Consider the following 20,548-nt stretch of genomic DNA (forward strand, 5'->3'; position numbering starts at 1 on the left):
CTGGTGCCTCCTGAGTACATGTGTGGCTGAGCGAGACAGTGTCAGTAATAGAACATTAGTCTTTATTTCTGCTACATCTCTTCCCTTCTGTCACCAGGCTGAATATAAATCAAAACCCAAAGAAGTGTCCTGTCAAAGCTTGCGGTTAAATTTAGTTGATACCAATAGTGAGATGATGTGCTGACGGTGCTAACCGAAGCAGACTGTCAATGTTTAGCTGGAGCCCAGTGAACTGGGGAATTCAATAAAAGACAAAGTTGAGAAAGGGCAAAAGTAACTACTTGTCTGCTACTGTATGTAGAGACTGAGAGAAGTAAATCACTATTTTTTTCATCCCATCAGTCTACTGGCTTCAGCTAGAGGGACACAGTTCCGTTTGGCTGCAATGTTGCATGAGGAGTGAGGAGTTGGGGGGGGGGGAAAAAAGGAATTTATTAAATAAACTGCATTTAATTCACAAGTAGGTAGGAATTTCAGTCTAATTGCCTAGCTAGTTGACAGATATAATCCCTCCAGCATGTCCTGAGGTCTCTTCCCAGTCGGACAGGATCCAAACATGTTCACCTGAAGGCATCCCAACCAGACGCATAAACCATCTCAAGTTTCTCCTTGCAATGCAGGGTAGCAGCAGCTGTATTTCAAGTTACTTTTGAATGTGTGAGCTTTGTACTCTCTCTTAAGGCACACGCACACAGGACAAGTTTAGCTCATACTTATCGTTTGCATTTTCAGTGATATTTTTCAGCGTTCATATCCAAGTGCTTTTCTTTGGCATTGAGCAGAGTGAATGTGCAAAATCAATCCATGATGTTTGATGGTGCTCAAAATGAAATGAAGTAAAATCCTTTGAATCGTATTTGAAATGCAGTTCCTGAATGCTCGGTTTTTATGATTGAGTGCCACCAAGTCATGTTTAATTTTAACCCTCTTGGGTCTGAGGGTGTTTCGGGGCCATGGAAAAAATTTAGACATGCACTGACATTTGTGTTGTGTTGCAAGCTGGGCTACAATAATACCCAAGCAGAATGTTTGTATGTGTTTGTGTTTTTGAGAAAGAAACGTTTATGCGTGGTTAGTGAAAACTAAAAATTTGAAGTCATTGAAACAAGGCTAAGATGGAACTAAGAGGAAAGAGTTTCAAGAAAGAATCAGAGAAAAGTTTATATACTTTATTGTTTGCAGTTTATTTAAAATATAATAATCACACAAAGCAACTGGAGATACACTTGTGAGAGTCAGTGCAATCTATAAAACTCTGCAAACTTTATAAACTTACATTTAGCAAATCTACTGAAAAAGTTATTTGTAAATGAAGAGTTTCATTGCAAAATGAGATATATCCATTTTGAGAAATTTTCGTTATTTGACATTATTATTTAAGACATCAACAGTCAAGTTCATTTACAATTTTTATACATTAAACCATTACTTGAGTCCGGGAACATATTATTCTTCAAATCCAGGATATTTTTATTTTATTTTATGTCCATAAATAGTTCATAAATAAGTCATAAAACATGCCAAAAAGCAACATACTATCTTAACATTGTCAAACATCTTAAATTGGTTAAAAAAATAAAAATAAAAACTCTTCAAAAATATATGGAAAAGTCCTTACTTTTATACGGATTACATAAAAATAGATAATTTGTTTTCCACTTAAATTTGTTAATGCAAAAGTAGATATATATGTCATAAATCATCATCTTTCATTTCAGTGACGTGTTTTTCTGACCACATTCAGCACACTTCTTCAGGCGCTTGTAATAACAATAGCCGCGTTTCCACTATCGCGCCTAAAGCGAGCGAGCCAGGGCGAGCCAAGGCCAGTCGCGTTTCCACTATCACTTCCGGGGCCTAATCGGGCCAAAGCGGGGCTTCCTTGGGGCCAGTGGCCGGCCTTTTTCGGCCCGCCGAATACCTTGGGCCAAGGAGGGCCAACTGGGGCTTCGGGGCGGGGTTACGTACAAAGGCGGAGTTTTCCTGTCAGGTAAAGAGGGGACAAGATGCTTACTTCCCTTACATTTGTTTTGCTATCGCGCTTGATCAACTCACTAAGAAGAAGAAAAAATGGATAGCAGACAGTACTGGTCAGTTGAGGACACCAGGGCTCTTCTGAACATTTGGGCAGAGGAAAATGTTCAGAGGCAAATAGTCGGCAATTGTAGAAATGAGGATGTTATCAAATACATCGTTCCTGAGCTAGCGAAAGCACAAATTCAGCGAACAACGGTACAAGTCCGCGAGAAGTTGAAGAAATTGCGAGCACAGTATAAAGCGATCAAAATCCACAATGGTCAGAGCGGCGCCCACCGGAAAAATTTCCCGTGGTTTGAAATCATGGACGGTGTGCTAGGTCACCGACCCTCCGTTAGTGGGGAGACCACCAGAGATTCGATGGCAGCTAACCTTACAGTCGGTAAGTAAACAAAACAAAGTAATGGGAAAAAAAATTGTGTATACATAAGGATATATCATTTACTGCTGTATATTAAGATATGATTTGTTTACTCTGCAATTACAATTTTTTTTCTTAAGGTGCTTTGTAGTTATGTAAAAATAAATGTTGCAATCTTAAAATGTGTTAAAGAGTTTTTTTTCTTTCGAAGCTACTTTATGTTACTAACTAGATTGTTAACATACCAAACTGCTGACATGACATCAGTGGCTAATATGTTTATTTTTATTTTTTGTTGTGTGTGCTAGATTTGCCATCAAACAACACTGTCATGGAGTTGAGTGAACTGGAGGATGGTCCATCGCAACCACTTATTTCGTCTACCCCTGGTAAGTTTGATTACACAGATGAGACAAAATAAGAGAACCTTTTTTTGCCAGTACATAATTATTCCTGTATATGTATATTACAGAGAGACATGACAGCACAACCGGTATTAGAGGGGAATCACACCACATTCCACAGAGGACACGACCAGGTATTTAGAGTTTTTATTTATTGTGTAAACTTCACACAAGTAAGCCTATGTGCATAAAAAAGTTTTCTGTATTTGAGGCTTACTTTTTTTTCATTTTTTTTTTCTCTACAGAATCTCGAAAGCGTAAGGCAACCTCCTTGTCCAGGGACTTTATGCAGTACATGCGTGAGCAGACTCAAGAACAAAGAGAGGCAGAACAGGAACTGAGACGGAAGGACAGAGATGCAGAGATGTTGATGCGACGGGAGGAGCTGGCAGCTTATATGCAATTACAGCAAAAAGAAATGGATAATAGGCAGAAGGACTCTGAGGTGTTAAGTTCAATTCTTGGTAGCTTTGCAGCTACAAAGAGACATGACAGCACAACCGGTATTAGAGGGGGATCACACCACATTCCACCGAGGACACGACCAGGTATTTAGAGTTTTTATTTATTGTGTAAACTTCACAAAAGTAAGCCTATGTGCATACAAAAAGTATCCTGTATTTGAGGCTTACTTTTTTTCATTTTTTTTCTCTACAGAATCTCGAAAGCGTAAGGCAACCTCCTTGTCCAGGGACTTTATGCAGTACATGCGTGAGCAGACTCAAGAACAAAGAGAGGCAGAACAGGAACTGAGACGGAAGGACAGAGATGCAGAGATGTTGATACGACGGGAGGAGCTGGCAGCTTATATGCAATTATGGCAAAAAGAAATGGACAATAGGCAGAAGGACTCTGAGGTGTTAAATTCAATTCTTGGTAGCTTGGCAGCTGCTCTTCTGCAAAAAAAAGTAGAGCAGTCTGTCCAAGTCGCATCTGCTTTATAGTACTTTTTAGCACCTTTGTTATTTTAACCACCTTTGTTATTTTTGTTTGTTGTGTTGCACCTTCGTAATTTGCACTATTGTAAAAAATTGATCACAAATAAAAGCTCTTTTTTTTCAATAGTTGTGTATTGTGTTTGTTGTGTATTAGGAATATACAAATTCGCATCCTGTTTCATAGTATAACCATAAGAATATGTGGAGGTCTATGTGAGGTTTACTGCTCTTATGAAATAGCATGCTTTATTTTAATTAATAAAAGTACATTTTTATTTGAGGCATCAAAAAAGGTATTGATGAAGAAAACACGCTTGCTAACAGTTGTCTAGTAATGATCGTTGTCTGTAACGACTCTAATGCTTTGGGGAATCAAACAGTTATTGTAATAGACTAGTATGCCTATTTGTCTTCTGAGATGTAAAGCAGGTCCTATTCAGGTAAATTGGTTTAGCATATCAAGTAGGTATTGACATGAATCGTCATACCTGATAATAGGTTTCTTATATGTAAAAAGCTTCTATTCAGGTCAAGACTTGGCTTATTTGATGTATGGTGATTCATGAAAGTGAAAAAGCAGACACCAAAGCAACAAAAGTACAAATGAAACATATACCATTCGCAATTTCTCTTACCCTGTATAGCTGGGGTGCTATGGTAAGCCGTTTTGACTTTTATTCATTCTCAGGATATGTATTCCTGATATCAACAATTAAATTATTGCTATCAACAATTACATTCTTGACATCAACAATTCAGTTAGTGATACCCAAAATGTTATTGTTGATAGCAATAATTTAATTGTTGATATCAGCAATTAGATATTTATAAACAAGATAAATGTCACCATAGACTGCCATTCATATTTAATTGTTGATATCAATAATTTATTTCTTTATAGTTAAGATGCAATTCTTACCATCAATAAATTGATTGTTGATATGAAAATGTAATTCTTGATACCAAGAATTAAATTGTTGATATTAAAAAAAAAAAACATTTTTTAACTAGTAAAGATGTTCATTTTTGATATCAACAATTGTTTTCCCACTAGTGACAATGTTAATTTCTGATATCATGAATGTAATTGTTACTAGTGACACTAGTAATTTTAGATATCAAAAATTATTTCCCTAATTGTTGATATCAGAAAAACATTTTAGATATCAGAAATAACAAATGTAACATGGTAAAATATAATTGCAGATATCAAGAATTACCATTTTAACCAGTGAAATTAAGTTCTTGATATCAGGAATTGATACTTTTACTAGTAACAGTTCAATTGTTGATATCATGAATAGACATTTACACTAGTATACATGTGATAACTGATATCAACAATTTAATTCCTGATATCAAGAATTCATTTCCCGTTAAACAATAAAAGTAAAAACAGCTTGCAAACAGCCGTTTTGTCTTTTATTGATAAGAGGATATACAATCTTGATATCAAGATTTGAATTTAAATTGTGAATATAAAAAAGTCTGAATTCTTGATATCAACAATTGTATTTTTGTGAATGGTGACATCATTGCCGATATCAAGTATTTACCTTGTAACTAGTTGAAATGTAATATTGATATCAACATTTCCCTTATTTAATATCAATAACTGATTTGTCGATATCAAGAATGTTGATTGTTGAAATCAAGAATTAAATTGTTAATATCAAGAATACATATCCTGAAAATGAATAAAAGTCACAACGGCTTGCCATAGGGGTACCAAGGGAAATGTTTTGCTAGTACACAGTTGTAATGATCGTTGTCTGTAATGACTCTAATGCTTTGGGGAATCAAACAGTTATTGTAATAGACTAGTATGCCTATTTGTCTTCTGAGATGTAAAGCAGGTCCTATTCAGGTCAAATGATTTAGCCCATCAAGACGGCATTGGCATGAACCGTCATACCTGATAATGGGTTTCTTATATGTAAAAAGCTTCTATTCAGGTCAAGGTTTAGTCTGTCAGGCAGCTATTATGAAAGATGATTGCACGTAATCACAAGCCATTTCTTTTAATGGTTACCCCTTCACACATATTTTAATTGCATTGTTGCAAACCAGTAACAGGATCAAGAGTAGTTCTGTGCTATGTAACAACAAACAGTAATTACACCTTGAAGAAAAATAAATCTGAGAAAAGGTGTAGTTGGTGTATCGGGTTTATCAAATAAAAATGTATTGTGTAGATATGAAAGTGAACTCTTTTCAGCCAGTTAACATGTATAAATTGTCTATACAATACATTTAATTTATGATATTGTTACTATATAAATCTAAATGTCAAGTTGTGTCACAGATTTGATAGTGAAAAGCACCCCAAAGATAATTCTAATGTGTAGTTTTCAGTATTTTATTTCACAACAAAAAAAAAAACAATGTTACAATTCTTGTTGCTGCATGAAATACTGTTGCAGAGCAGTTCTTGCATCTGAATTGTCATTACCAAGATAAGATGGTCTTTCAACATCTGCATCAGCACCATCAGAGGACCATTCTGGCTCAAACCTGTCCATGTGTAATTCACACAAGTTATGCAGTGTACAGCATGTCTCAACCATATCAACAACAACATTTACATTGCAGTCATTTCTTTTACTAAGACATTTCCACCTGCCTTTCAAGCGCCCAAATGCATGCTCAACCACACAGCGGGCTCGACTTGTTCTCATGTTGTAAAGTTCTTGAGCTTCTGTGAGCCTGCCGGTGTCTGGATATGGTTTTAACAACCATTTCTGCGGTAGATATGCAGAGTCGCCAAGAATGAAATAGCCTACATCAGTTCCGCATATGTTCTTTATTCTGCCGGGAAAAGCTGTGGTGGATGTTGCCCAGGTCCAAAGGCATGATTTTTTCAGGATGCTAGCATCATGTTCTCTACCAGGCTGTCCAACATTAAGGTCCCAAAAAAGAGAGCCTTTACCATCCACAACTCCTTGTAAAATTATGGAATGCCAGCCTTTTCTATTGTGAAAATCTGACTAGTATTGTGGAGGTTTCAGTATGGGAATGTGTGAACCGTCAATAGCACCAACACATTGTAGAATTCCAAATTTGTCCTCAAAATAATCTGCAATCTCTGCCATTTTAGCTTGGTCAGGGGTGGTTATGAGCTTGAGTCGAAGCACAGCAATCACAGCCTTACAAAAGTCATGCACACAGCGACACACCGAGGTCCGACTGACAGCAAACAGGTTAGCTACTGTTCTATACTCAGTTGTAGATGCAAGTTTATAGAGTGCAATGGCTACACGTTTTGCCAGAGGAATTCACAATCTGAATGACGTGTCTAGTCGCTGTAGTGAGGGCTTAAGCATTGTACAAATGTATCTGAACGTTTCTCTTGAGACTCTGAAGTCCTCCAGCCACTGGTCATCTGAGTACTTTTGAGCGGTGTTCTTCCACCAGTCATTTATTCTACTGTAGACCCACACATCAGATGTTCGCAGTATGTTGGTGTAGTAGTGATGTAGCATCTGAAAAATAGAGCAAAAAAAAAGGAACAATTAGTTACTATGGATAGACATACATTACAATACATTCATATCAGCTAATCTGTTCATACACCAACACAAACCAGTTATTTAATAGAGGCAAAGTTGGTTTAATATTCGCACATTTGTTCATTTAGCAGTCTCTATATTGTTTAACATGTTACTTTGAATATTCAATTGTAGTTGGCATGCAAGTATGACTTCTATATCACATTAACACTTCCATAATATACTGTGAATATATCATAATTGACTGTGAACAATGTTGTACTTCGATAGTCATTTGCTGCTCATATGATTTCCTTATTTAGAATTTGCCAATAATTATATATATTATTAAAATTATATTCTGATTTACAAATATGTACATAAACACACAAAAGTATATGTGTATGTATGCATGTATGTGTTTGTGTGTGTGTGTGTGTGTGTGTGTATGTATGTATGTATATATGCATGTGTGATATATATATATATATATATATATATATATATATATATATATATATATATATATATATATTATTATTATTATTATTTTCATTTTCTTGTCGTCTTAGTCCCTTTATTAATTCGGGGTCGCCACAGCGGAATGAACCGCCAACTTATCCAGCAAGTTTTTTACGCAGCGGATGCCCTTCCAGCCGCAACCCATCTCTGGGGAAAATAAATAAATAAATAAATAAATAAAATATATAAATATATATATAAAATACAACACAATACATACATGCATATATATATATGTATGTATATATATATATATACACACATGTATATATATATGTATATATATATATATATATATATATATATATATATATATATATATATATATATATATATATGTATGTATATATATATATATATATATATATATATACATACATACATATATATATATATATATATATATATATATATATATATATATATATATATATATATATATATATATATATATATATATATATACACATACATATATATATAAATATATATATATATGCATGTATTTATTGTGTTGTATTTTGTATGGCTAATTCGTATGAATTTGTACAATCTAATTTGTACAATTTAGTACCATTTGCTCATCACCCAAAGACGGTTAGGGTTAGGGGTGGGGTTAGGTGCCATGCCTGCTTTTTAAAATCGTACTGACTGACTAAGTATGAGCTAAATACGACTGAACTCATACGAATTTGTAAAAATTTGCCACTAAACTGATAAAACATAAAATACTTGCGTGTCCTCGTGAGATCAGGCTAGAAGGGCGGGATGTCATTCCTACTGGTAAATGTGTGTTTCATGTCAAATACGAAAGTGAAAGCATGCTGAAATATAAACGAGAGCTATTTATCTGTTAGAATAATTGACCAAACCGCAGTCTTGGTTTATCTATTATTTATCTCTATAATGTAAAGCCCAATGCATAAGCAAATTGCTATCAGAAAGTACCTCTGATTTATATTTGGTGACTATGTGGGTGTTACTATTTAAAATGAAAGCGCAGCTTTATAATATCTTATTACTCATCATAATAAATTAAAATAAAGACGCATGACAGCTGAGCTGGACTCTGCTAAATAAACTGTGAAACTCAATGTGACCACTGTGAGGAGAGTTTATTTGCACGAGACTTGTTTTAGCTCTTTTGGTCAGTTTAGAAACTTTGCCTTGTTAAAGCGAACCACATCAAGAACAAAGCGCAACATTTTAACAATTTGAATCCCTGTTTTGGAAAAAAAACAATCGATCCACAAGTGTGAAAGCACCCTTAAATATCTCAGCAGTGTTATAATGCTAACTAAATGATTCCTAAAGTACTCTGAAGCAGGTGGCCATAAAACATTACATTAAAATTAAATACAAAATAATAATTAAATTCTATTATATTTAAAACATAAGTATTTTTATTTTGTGTGTAATTATTGATCTTTAAGATGTAATGTGAAATACAGCTTACAGTATAAGTAAATAGCAATCACAGGACTTCAGCTTAATCAGATCAATTTCAAGATCAAATAATTTGGTTTGCTGTGTCATATCAAAATGAATTTTTAAACTTCAGAATGGCACAGAGGGTAGGTGAAGATGAGAGAGGACAGGTGGGAGAGGACATCTCTCACCCTAGGGGAGCCTCTGTTATTCAGTGGACCAAAAAAGAAGCAACTGCTTATCAGATACCGAAGCGAAAGAGGCAAAAAAGACTATTAACAAATGGATCTGATATGAAGGCAATTTTCTGTTCATTTAGACAAGAATCATGAAAAAGACCTGAATCACTTGGCAAATTGCAAACTTCTAATCTTTCTTGGCAAAAAAAAATCCTTTCTGCTTTGTGCCTTTCATTCTCTTTGAAAATATTTCCATAGGCCAATTTCTTATCCAACATTTAAGGCTCTTTTTCACATTCCCAGGGAATCAGTCATTAATAAAACATGGGACAAGATAAGATTATAAGCACAGAATTACAATTTGCTAAAATGACTAAAACTTGATAAAACATTAAGAGCTATATTACCATTATTTATGACTATATTAGCATATGTCCAGTACAAAGATTCAATATCAAGGGTCAGTTGTATCATATTAAGGGAATTGAAAGATTTGGGGCGGGCAGTGTGACCTATGTTATACTATGCATAGTATTATTTTAAAATAACAATACATTTCACAATATAGTTATTTAAACATTAGGTAGTTTTTACAGAGAATCAACAAAAAATGTATTATGAATATTTCGCTTTATGTTATTATTTGCTGTTTGAGTGTTTTTTTAGTGTTAGCTTTTTAATAGCCTAAATTAAAATCAGATGTATGATTTTATGACCCTATTTGATGTTTATTTCCTAGATATGTCACGTTTAGTGTTGGTGAAAGAAGCAGGGACTTAATTGCAGAAATTAATGGGTTTATTATTAATAGAAATAAAACAAAAATGCAACAAAAACAACCCAGAGGGGGAAAGCAATAACAAAACGAACAAACAAAAAAACTTGACTGAACAGGCTGGCAGGGAACAAGGCTGGACAGACAGGACAATGCAACATACAATGACGAACTTGCACAGGACAGCGCTCATGAGGAGACTATAAGCAGAAATAATTAACAGCCAGGTGAAAAGGATGAACTAATAACGGGTTAACAAGAAGGGTGGGATTAGACAATAGACAGGAGAGCACATGACACAAAGAAACAACACAAGCTCACATAAAACACTAGAACACGCAGTCAATAAGCAATCTCATTAACTGCGAGTTCATATGACAACACCATAGACTGTAAAATATATGGACTTAGTATCCGTGACGTCACCCATAGGTTTCTAAAGAGCGCAAAAAAGCCACAAGTAGGCGCGGCCAACCGTCACCATTTTGTTCGCGCGTCATCACACCCATGGCGGGATACCAAACAAGGGCAAATAGGCGGAGAGTGAGCGGAGCTACAGGCGCATGTTGCATTTTGCTTGGACCTGGTTCAGACACACTTTACTTTGGGAGAAAGCTTAATACTTTATCACCTGTGACTCGTTTGTATTCTGACCACTTGTGCTTGGTTGTATACTATATCAATAAAGTGTTTAGTCTTTTAAAAACACTGCTGTAATACATTGAGCCACTAAACATTGTTCTTATGACGTTTTTCAACAGGAGGAAAACGCGAATTACATCCAAACACTTTAGATATAGTCTGTGTTAGTTAATGTAAGATTATTGATGAAATCCAGCATAACACTGTATGACAACACTTCAGATGACTGTTCTAGAGCCTACAGCTAATCAATCTGTCAGATTCTGGAGTGCATTACAGCTCTAAATATAAATATAAACGATAAATGATCTTAAATAAAACAAATACATGTATAAAGATGGTATATAAGTATATAACTTTACTCACATGGGAAACGGAGGCCACGTGAATGGTTTGTGAGCACAATAACGTGCACTCAGCATGACATTCCATCAAATAAATGTAGGAAACAAGTCCAAAAGACAGTCGACTGTGTAAAGCCACATAAAACAACACAGAAATACGATAAATACACAGAGTTCAGTGGCTAATCTGCAGGATTCAGCTGAGGTGACGTGACGGCGACCAGCGAGACCTAACTGTCACTCAAGTGACCACGCCCTTAATTATGCAAACTTAATATAACTTAATATAAAGGAAACGGATGAGTTATAAAAAAAATCACCCCCCTCACAGTTGTCATGAAGGGTAATATTAGCTGTATTACCCAAAATCTTTTTTGTACCAGGCTGTAAACACCTTTTTCTCTGCTGTAAAGTTGGCCATTCTAACAGTGGGCTCAATTGAAATTTGCTCTGTTTTGGAGCCAGGAGCGGCCAAGACTAGCGGAATTTCGGATGAATTGCAGTTTTAGTTACTTCCGTATTGGCTTCCTGAGAGAGAGCGGGAGGTTGCAGCTTGGACAACACTAAAGCACACCGCGCATATAAACATGTACCACATGCTAATCACAACAACAACAGAAGACTGAACGCAAGACATGAGTCCACAGTAAATAAAAGCTCACCTTGCACTCACACAAGCAAAGTACATGTTTCATCCCAGCGCCAACCGAAACCGAAACCAACAAGACTGAGACGCTGGGAATGAAACACCATGCCATAGACAGAACCAGGATCAGAGAGCACCTCGCAAACACCCCCAGACCTATCTTTGCCTATATTATGCGGGAACGCGTACAGCGTTAAATGCGCTCATATAAAAAGACACACAATGACAGAAAATGAGTGCTCAACCCAAGAAAACGAGCTGAGCACAACATATAAGACATGACAAGACTAGTGTCTGGACTCTGCCACCAAAACAAGAATGAACAAGACCGGAGTGGCAGAATTATTTTATTATTAAACTTTTTATTATTAATATTATTTGTGTGACAACCAGCCCCTGAAAATAAATCTCATTGAGCAGGCATTAGGGCCCAATCTGAAGTTGCTTGTAAGAAATATTGTAAAGAAAAAGGAATGATGCAATGCTGAGTTAGGCTCAGTATGATGGTGTCAGCCAATAAGTCAATGAAAGAAATTTATTCTGACCAATATGATTGTTCAAAACTAAGCATTTATGATAATAGACATGCACAATATGTGACTTTTTTTAAAGCAGTTATACATTTGTGCAGTCATGAACATGTTTTGACAGTTAATATGACGGTGATTTGATGCTTCACAAAAGTTGCAGACACATTTACCAATATCAAAATGCTTTTTATAAACATCCAGTTATTCTTTACACCAATTAAGAAACCAGCTACTATAATACTACTATGGCTACTATAATGAAGAAAATCTGCTTTAACTGTAAAACTAAATAAATCGCTCTTGACACAGGAAAGCCTGCAGCCCACAACAATGGTAGAGAGTTATTGCGTATTATATTTAACAAACCATTTACTACATATTTTATGTAATTTAGCTCTTATAGAAAAAATAAAAATTAACCAGATGATGTCATTACTCTGCTGTGCCGTCAGCCAATCGTTGCATTGCTGATTATGATTTCGAGGATCGATAGATCAGTCCTTCACAACACACTCAGCGATCTCAGATCAGTTTATCCAGACATTTTAATCTGATTCGTGAACTTGTTTTAAGAATCAAATTAACCAGAGATCAGTAATCAAGATTAAAATGTCCAGGTTCTACCAAATAATCTTAGAACATTTATGCGAGCTATGAAGAACGGACCCCTGGACTGAGTTATTCAGTACTCAAACTTGCAGTTTAATTTTTATCCAAAACAGTTAAACTAAATCACAGGTAAAAGTTCACTTCAGATTGCTTACCTTATCTTACTATCAGCTCATCCGTCAGTCTCATGACGAGCAGCATCTTGATCAGTTTTGTTAATAAGCCATGCCGAGTTATTGACATTATCCGCTTGTTAGGTTGTGACGTATGGAATGCTGTTTCCGGTTCCAAGCCTCTACTCATTTGAATTGAGAAAATATTTGATTATGGCCCATTTTAGCCATATCACACATTAAAGTTAAATTTATATACAATCATAGTGTAGGCAACAGTCTCTGGACTTTGGACTCAGGGCTGCATCACAAACACCAACATTTTAACAATTTGAACAATATATTTCAGATACTGTATAAGCTATTAAGTTACATAAAAAATACTATAATAAATACTATAGTGTTTGGAAGCATACTATAGATATTGTAGTAATTATATTGTTGCTGTGGTCCAATAGGCTTCAATTCTCTACGCAATAATTATGCCATCACAATGCACCACAGTTTATACAACAGTATTTATCACAGTTTATCAGTTTACTATACTACAGTTATACACTTTACTATAGTGTGGTTCAAAAACTTGTTTATTATAAATTACTATAGTTTTTCCCATGTGGTTATCGTCCAGACATCACAAAATAACAGATGAAAGCATACAAAGCATAGATGCATATTCTACATTATTATTTATTTATTTTGTAAGGGGAAAAGTGCTCCACAATAATAACTGTCTAGTTTTGTTGCAAGGGTTGCATTTCTTTTTTGTTCATTCAATGAACATACCACCTACAAATATTCACTACATCTAGATATTAATGTTACGCTTGTTTATTCTGCTGAAACGCAAGTAAAGACTTGGTTTATTGCAAAACAAGACAGAGATTTCATTGCAGAGATTACATGGCAGCGTACGTTATTTACATTTTCCTGGATTTTGTATAAGTGTGTTTGTATGCTATTTTTATCCAACACACTAACATATATACTGCAGGCCTAGCTATGTGCGTTATAATGTTTATTGATTCTGTCAAATGAATTATTGTGCTTAAAAAAAGTTTGTACACATGGATGTATTGAATAAAGGTTTATTACATGCCACCTTTTTTCCCTTTTTCAGCCAGTTTCTTGAACTATCCCACCTGGGCAAAAACATTTGCAAGTCTATAAAAGCTGTTCGGCATTTCTTATTTTGGCAGATTTAAACAATTATAAACAACAGAAATATATTGATGTTCTGATACCAATTCGTATATAGAAGAATCTCTTCCTGCCCTCCATCTGAATTCCGCGTGTCATCAATTATGTCATATGAAAACAACCTTTACCCCCCACCTCTTGGGTCTCAGTTGTATAAACTTATCATATATAAAATTGGTGAATTTTTGTAATTATAGAATTCCGAGTACTATTTTAATCAAAACTCCTATAATGTTTACCATTATCATCACCTGGATTAACTTCTGCAACTAATACTGATCATATGTATTTAATTAATACAGAAGTAAATGTCTTTAAACTCTTCATACAGTACAGGTAGCAGTAATAGTTATTTTTTATATTGCGAATTTAAGTTCCAAATATATTTATAGTTTTTTTTTTATCTAATTAATTCATTACAAATCAAAATGATGCAGTTACTACAAAAAGTCAGGCATATTTTAGGCTTTTTTCAGTTCATTATAATCACACTGGGTCTGGATTGCCAAAATTACCAAAAAAGTTGTATGATATCTGCATGTCACAATCAAAGTGAAGTCAATTATTTTTGAAAACAAAAACCCATGTTGTGTTCTAATTAAACAGCTTATGGAAGCTAATAGGAAAATTAAAATAATATGACACCAGTGTTCATCTTTGCATGATGTAGACCGCCTCCTCATGAGAGTGTATTGACATGCATTAGACCTTTCATTTAAGAGCAAGGAAGAAAACCCTTGATTTTGCAAAAAACTTGAACATATTCAGCGAGCAATGTGAAGAAGAGTTATTGTGAGAGTCAGAGTACAGAGCATATTTGCAAAAACCTTGGGCCCTCTTATGCTAACACACAGCAAGATACCTTGGTGTGTGTGATGTATTTGTGATAATGGGCTTCAGTGAAGCGAGTGTTTCTCAAAGGGCCTTGTCCTCCACACAAGGGTCTGGGTTCTGCTCATGCAACACTTACAATTTAATCATGAGCCGATGCTACCACTATGATCCTCGCTAATGAGAACGCTGATTATTCAAACGGAATTCAGCAAAAAAACACAGATGCTGCATACAGAGCCTTAATGAATACAAACACAAGCTGTTAATTCTGTCTCCTACCCTTGTTTGTCTAACAATGTTCAGATCTATGAGACAGATGGAGAAATGCGGGGGTCAGAGTACTTTCTGTTTGATAAAGCCCTCAGCTCCTAATAAAATATCACAAGAAGCTTTTAAAAATGGATGAAATGTAGCTTTGATCAGTTTTGTGATCTCTTTAAGCTTACATTTTAGTGTGGTTTCGAAACCTAGCGAGCCGCCTTGTTGCCTTCATAGGCAGCTGCTTTGTGTGGCTGAGAACTGAAACAGAACCTCATTAGTGACTCTTTTATACGCACTAGATAGAAAACAACTCAATTATCATACGGTGCATTTAATGCTCAGAATGTGACACTAGACTTGTAATACAGACATAAATATGCATAGAGTGATGAAATAGCCATCATTTTTGTTTTAAAACTAATTAGTGAGTTACATTTTAATTAGCTAGGGACAATAATTCTAATTAAAGCCTGAGCAGAACTTTTGCACATCTCAGAGCAATACTGTTTTGCTTTCTTGTTGAATACATTTTTGATTAAATCATAAAGTCAATGAATCAATGATCCATTAATAAAACCGTCACTTAGTTAATTTTTTAATGCATCAGACCAGCCATCTGAATGAATGATTCAGTGAATCACTTAAAGACAAGTTCTTGTCGCAACCAGCTGATTTTATTTATCGTTGACCAGCCAATGTGCCAGCACAAAAACATACAAATGTAAGTATTGTTATCAATGACATCAGTATATATTTTATCAATATAGCACAATCCTGGCGGCGTAGTGGCGCAGTAGGTAGTGTAGTCGCCTCACTGCAAGAAGGTCGCTGGTTCGAGCCTTGGCTCAGTTGGCGTTTCTGTGTGGAGTTTGCTTGTTCTCCCTGCGTTGCCGTGGGTTTCCTCCCAGTGCTCCGGTTTCCCCCACAGTCGCAACCCATCTCTGGGACATATCTACACACACTCATTCACACACACACTTATACACTACGGACATTTTAGCCTACCCAATGCACCTGTACCGCATGTCTTTGGACTGCGGGGGAAACCGGAGCACTGGGAGGAAACCCACGGGAACGCTGGAAGGGCATCCGCTGCGTAAAAACTTGCTGGATAAGTTGGAGGTTCATTCAGCTGTGGCGACCCCGGATTAATAAAGGGACTAAGCTGACAAGACAATGAATGAATAGCACAACCCTATAAACCTTTTTCATAGAATGTAAAATTACCCATTTGCTTTTAAATATGACTAAGCAGGATGCTTCAAACTTCTGGTCGGCAGCTTGATGTGTATGAGGAGTTACATTTGAACAGCTTCAAAATCATAATATTAGGGTGTTTTCACACTGGCACTTTTGGTCAGCCAGGTTCATTTGATGTCAAAGTATGGTACATTTAGCTAGTGTGAACGCTGTCTTCAAAACTTGGGTACAAACCCGTGAACCGTACCCGAGTCAGCCTGAAAGAGGTGGCCTAGGATACAGTTTGCCCAAACGCTGGTATGGTTCACTTGAAAATATGAATGCAATCATACCAAATGAAATAACGGAACTGTACAAAAAACTGTACTACAAACTTTAGTTTTCATAACATTCATTCATGTGTATGTCTGCTTGTCTCCACCTAAACGGCTTGATGTTCTAAACGGTTTAACATTTTATGCAGCAGTATTTTGGTTTTGGTAACAAAAAGAAAAAGGCGTTAAAAAATATTAGGTAGAGTTGTCACATTACTGATGCTATGAGGTGCTTCGGTCCCTGTCATCTTATTTATATTATTTTAGGGGATTGTTATAATTATTAATAATAGTTAAAGAACATATTTATACAGGCTCAGACAAAACATGGTTGAATATTTTACAGTTAACAAAAACGACATGTAATTGGTTTCTTGTATGAGACTATTTGCACACAAATGCACAATAAGAAGGTTAAATATATTTGCGTTGAATAATCAAGACAGGAAACAAACGAGATTTAAGCAGGTGACTTGTGGATGAAAAATGTTACAAACAATAAAGACAACAACAAATTTATGTTACTTTTTAAAAAATATATTAATTTAAATGAAGATAGTAGTGCTGTTGCCTGACAGCAAGAAGGTCGCTGGGTTGCAGGTTCAAGCCTTGGCTGGGTTAGTTGGCGTTTCTGTGTGGAGTTTGAATGTTCTCCCTGCGTTCGCGTGGGTTTCCTATGGGTGCTCCAGTTTCCCCCACAGGCCAAAGACATGTGGTACAGGTGAATTGGGTAGGCTAAATTGTCCATAGTGTACGAGTGTGTTTGTGGAAGTGAGTGTGTGTGGGTGTTTCCCAGAGATGAGAAGGTTGTCTTTGATGACAGGTCAGGAACATTGATGTTGTATTTCAACATCTGATCTGACGGCAGACACTGAATTAGGAGAACGTTTTTTTTTCTCGTGCTTGAACCGCATCTGACAGAAGTATAACAGCTTTAACACACATCTTCAAAATAAAGTTGTGCATTACAAAAACAGCCACTCAAAACCTTACTTTCGGATTGATTGTTCCAGATGAGAAACGCTGTAAACCGAAGTTCTAAGGTGAAGAAGAAAAAGGTCTATAATACTTCAACACAATCACTACCTCTCTCTCATGAATCATCTCATCTATTTAATGGTGACTTTAACTGTTTTCTTCTTAGATCATTTATTTATTGCACTGCATTGTGAGACTATTTAAATATTCATTTTAAGTGAGACTGTGAGGGTGGATAAATAATTTGCCCTTTTGTGAAATGATCAAAAGGTGAAATACAGATAATAAATTCCCAAAGACATCCCAAATGCCACAAACAAAGCACATGCGTTGTTTGTCACATGATCTATTAAGACAATTCTTTTCTCAGACAGACTTAAATGTATGGCAAAGGAGACCAGAGAGCCTTACGATGCGTTATTATTTTTCACTAATGTCACTACGGCTATAAAAGTGTCTCTCTAGGGTTTTAAGTGCATTATTTTGAGAGACATATTTAAGATATTTTGTTGTGAGTTTCAGTACAGTCTTATGTCACTATAAAAGGCTGCTTCTTGACAGACAATATGTCTTGATTTAGAATGTTTGTGTACTGAATAATATGTATAATAAAAATAAGAAAAATGTGTACATAAGATGCTAATATTGAACATAAAGAAAGAAAGAAAGAAAGAAAGAAAGAAAGAAAGAAAGAAAGAAAGAAAGAAAGAAAGAAAGAAAGAAAGAAAGAAAGAAAGAAAGAAAGAAAGAAAGAAAGAAAAAGAAAGAATCGTTGTGAGTAAAGATTTTGGACATCTTCTTGGACACTTTTAATGCTTTCAAATGGTTTGCTGCACTTAGCACTCATGTCTTGAGGTTGTTCAGTATGATGTGATTGACTTTCTATGTGCAATTTGATTGGACAGGAATCACATGACTGATTTTTCTACTCAGCCAATCTCCATAGAGAAGAATAATAAAGTAGCAACTGCAGGTTGAAGAAAAGTAATGGAGTAAAAGTACAGATACTGCACAAAAAATGCACTTAAGGGAAAGTAAAGGTACACATTTTTAAAACTTAGTAAATTACATTTCCTGAAAAAAACTACTCAATTGCAGTGATTTAGGGTTTTGTAATTTGCTATTTTACCAATTTTTGGGTGAACCATCCCTTTAAGGAAAGTCATAAAAGAAAGAAAGTTACAAAAGAAAGAAGGTTATAAAAGACATTTAGAGATGAAAGAAAAGTTACAAAAAAAAAAAGAAATGTAATTAAGTCTGTCTAAAATCAAGTGGTTTATTAAAAGTTTCCCATATGGTGCATTAGTTTACTAAGAGCTCTGAAATCAGTCAGCGTAAACTACTTATGAATTAGGCTGGCTTCATTAAGTATAATATTTCCAGATTTATTCAAGTGTACGTCAACATTTTTACTCACAAATATTTCCCAGGCTGCAGCAGCAATCAATTATTAGTACACATTTCAGTGTGTCTTCATTTTCTGCCAACTGTTGTTTACCATGGAAAATGTCAGTCTTATCATATCTCCCTCAGTCCCAGGAGTAAATATGTAAACTTCACACCTGGGTTGAAAATCAAATAGCGTCAGTAAATGAGCTGCGATGATGATTAATCTTTTCTTCTTGGCATGCTCAACCATAAGCCAACCAGACTGCTCCGGATCAGTGCAAGAGCCTGCACTCAAGGAGATTTTCCAGAACATTCTGGTTAATATTGGACATGGAGATGATGGTAGAATGATCTAAGGCATGCAGGCGAACAAATTAAGAGTGCTCAGGAAACAGCAGGATTTTAACTGCAGCTAATTTTGATGAATTATGAACGCGGTGTGCCTTTAAATGGGCCAGCTGTAAGTGCAAGGAACAGATGGCTTGTGACAAACTAAATGCACGACTTTAGACGGTTTAGTGGTGAGGAGCGCAGATAAACCTGCAGCACGTGAAACCCCTCAGACTTATTTAATGTTATTTAGGAACCCACAAGCTTGACATATTAGTGCCAGGAATATAGGAATCAAGCAATTGTATAAAAAAAGTGCAAAATGGGGTTATTTTATTAATGGGTTCTATGATTTCTGAGATGAGGAAAAACTTAAATTATGAAATTAAGTTATAGAAAATTTTTACATTTACGTTTTTTTACATTTCAAAGATCAAAAGTGGCTAGTTCATACAAATTCCTACAATTTAATGTGTACGTAAATGTACAAATTAATTAATTTATTTTTAAATGTCTACAAACACCACTGCAAAACTAAAATGTACCAATGATACCATATTGTATTAGCCATTAATCAGATAATATAATTTGCCCTGAGATTGTATTGAAATGTTAAACATTTTGGATCATTAACTTAAACCAGGGGTCACCAAACTTGTTCCCGGAGGGCTGATATCCTGCAGATTTTAGCTCCAACCCTAATCAAACACACCTGAAAAAGGTAATCAAGGTCTTGCTAGGTATACTTGAAACATCCAGTCAGGAGTGTTGAGGCAAGTTGGAGCTAAACCCTGCAGGGACACCAGCCCTCCAAGACCGAGATTGGTGACCCCTGACTTAAACAGTAGTGCTATACATCTAATCAAAACTCTATGCTGGCTACTGTCAAAACGGCAAAAATACTAAAATATAATCGAAATATATTCTAATGTAAATTAATGCTGGCTTGGAGTGCAGAAAAATACTTTTATAAATCAGTATACTTTTTTTAATTGCATCTAAACCAAAATTATCCTGTTGTGCATT

The 20,548-nt window shown here is 35.4% G+C and overlaps 2 protein-coding genes and 1 long non-coding RNA gene across 4 annotated transcripts in view; 2 read left to right on the top strand and 1 right to left on the bottom strand.

Annotated features, from left to right (window-relative positions):
- The window catches only part of LOC141379826 (uncharacterized), a 195,959-nt gene that overhangs the window by 136,207 nt on the left and 39,204 nt on the right, over nt 1–20,548 (top strand). The gene's annotated exons all lie outside the window — the stretch shown is intronic.
- Nucleotides 1–20,548, bottom strand: part of LOC141379829 (uncharacterized) — a 224,208-nt gene that overhangs the window by 60,342 nt on the left and 143,318 nt on the right. The window lies entirely within an intron of this gene.
- si:dkey-11o15.10 lies at nt 2,022–3,839 on the top strand. The gene is made up of 5 exons (NM_001328169.1): nt 2,022–2,419; nt 2,707–2,787; nt 2,871–2,936; nt 3,048–3,350; nt 3,460–3,839. The coding sequence occupies exons 1-5, from the start codon at nt 2,071–2,073 to the stop codon at nt 3,744–3,746; spliced, it is 1,086 nt and encodes a 361-aa protein (NP_001315098.1). The 5' UTR covers nt 2,022–2,070; the 3' UTR covers nt 3,747–3,839.

Source organism: Danio rerio, chromosome 21, assembly GCF_049306965.1.
Source record: "Danio rerio strain Tuebingen ecotype United States chromosome 21, GRCz12tu, whole genome shotgun sequence".
Classification (NCBI taxonomy): domain Eukaryota; kingdom Metazoa; phylum Chordata; class Actinopteri; order Cypriniformes; family Danionidae; genus Danio; species Danio rerio.

Coding starts and splice junctions, on each gene's coding strand:
- si:dkey-11o15.10 (NM_001328169.1), top strand. CDS start 2,071: ATGGATAGCAGACAGTACTGGTCAGTTGAGGACACCAGGGCTCTTCTG. Junction 2,937..3,047: donor TCCACAGAGGACACGACCAG/GTATTTAGAGTT, acceptor TTTTCTCTACAG/AATCTCGAAAGCGTAAGGCA. Junction 3,351..3,459: donor TCCACCGAGGACACGACCAG/GTATTTAGAGTT, acceptor TTTTCTCTACAG/AATCTCGAAAGCGTAAGGCA.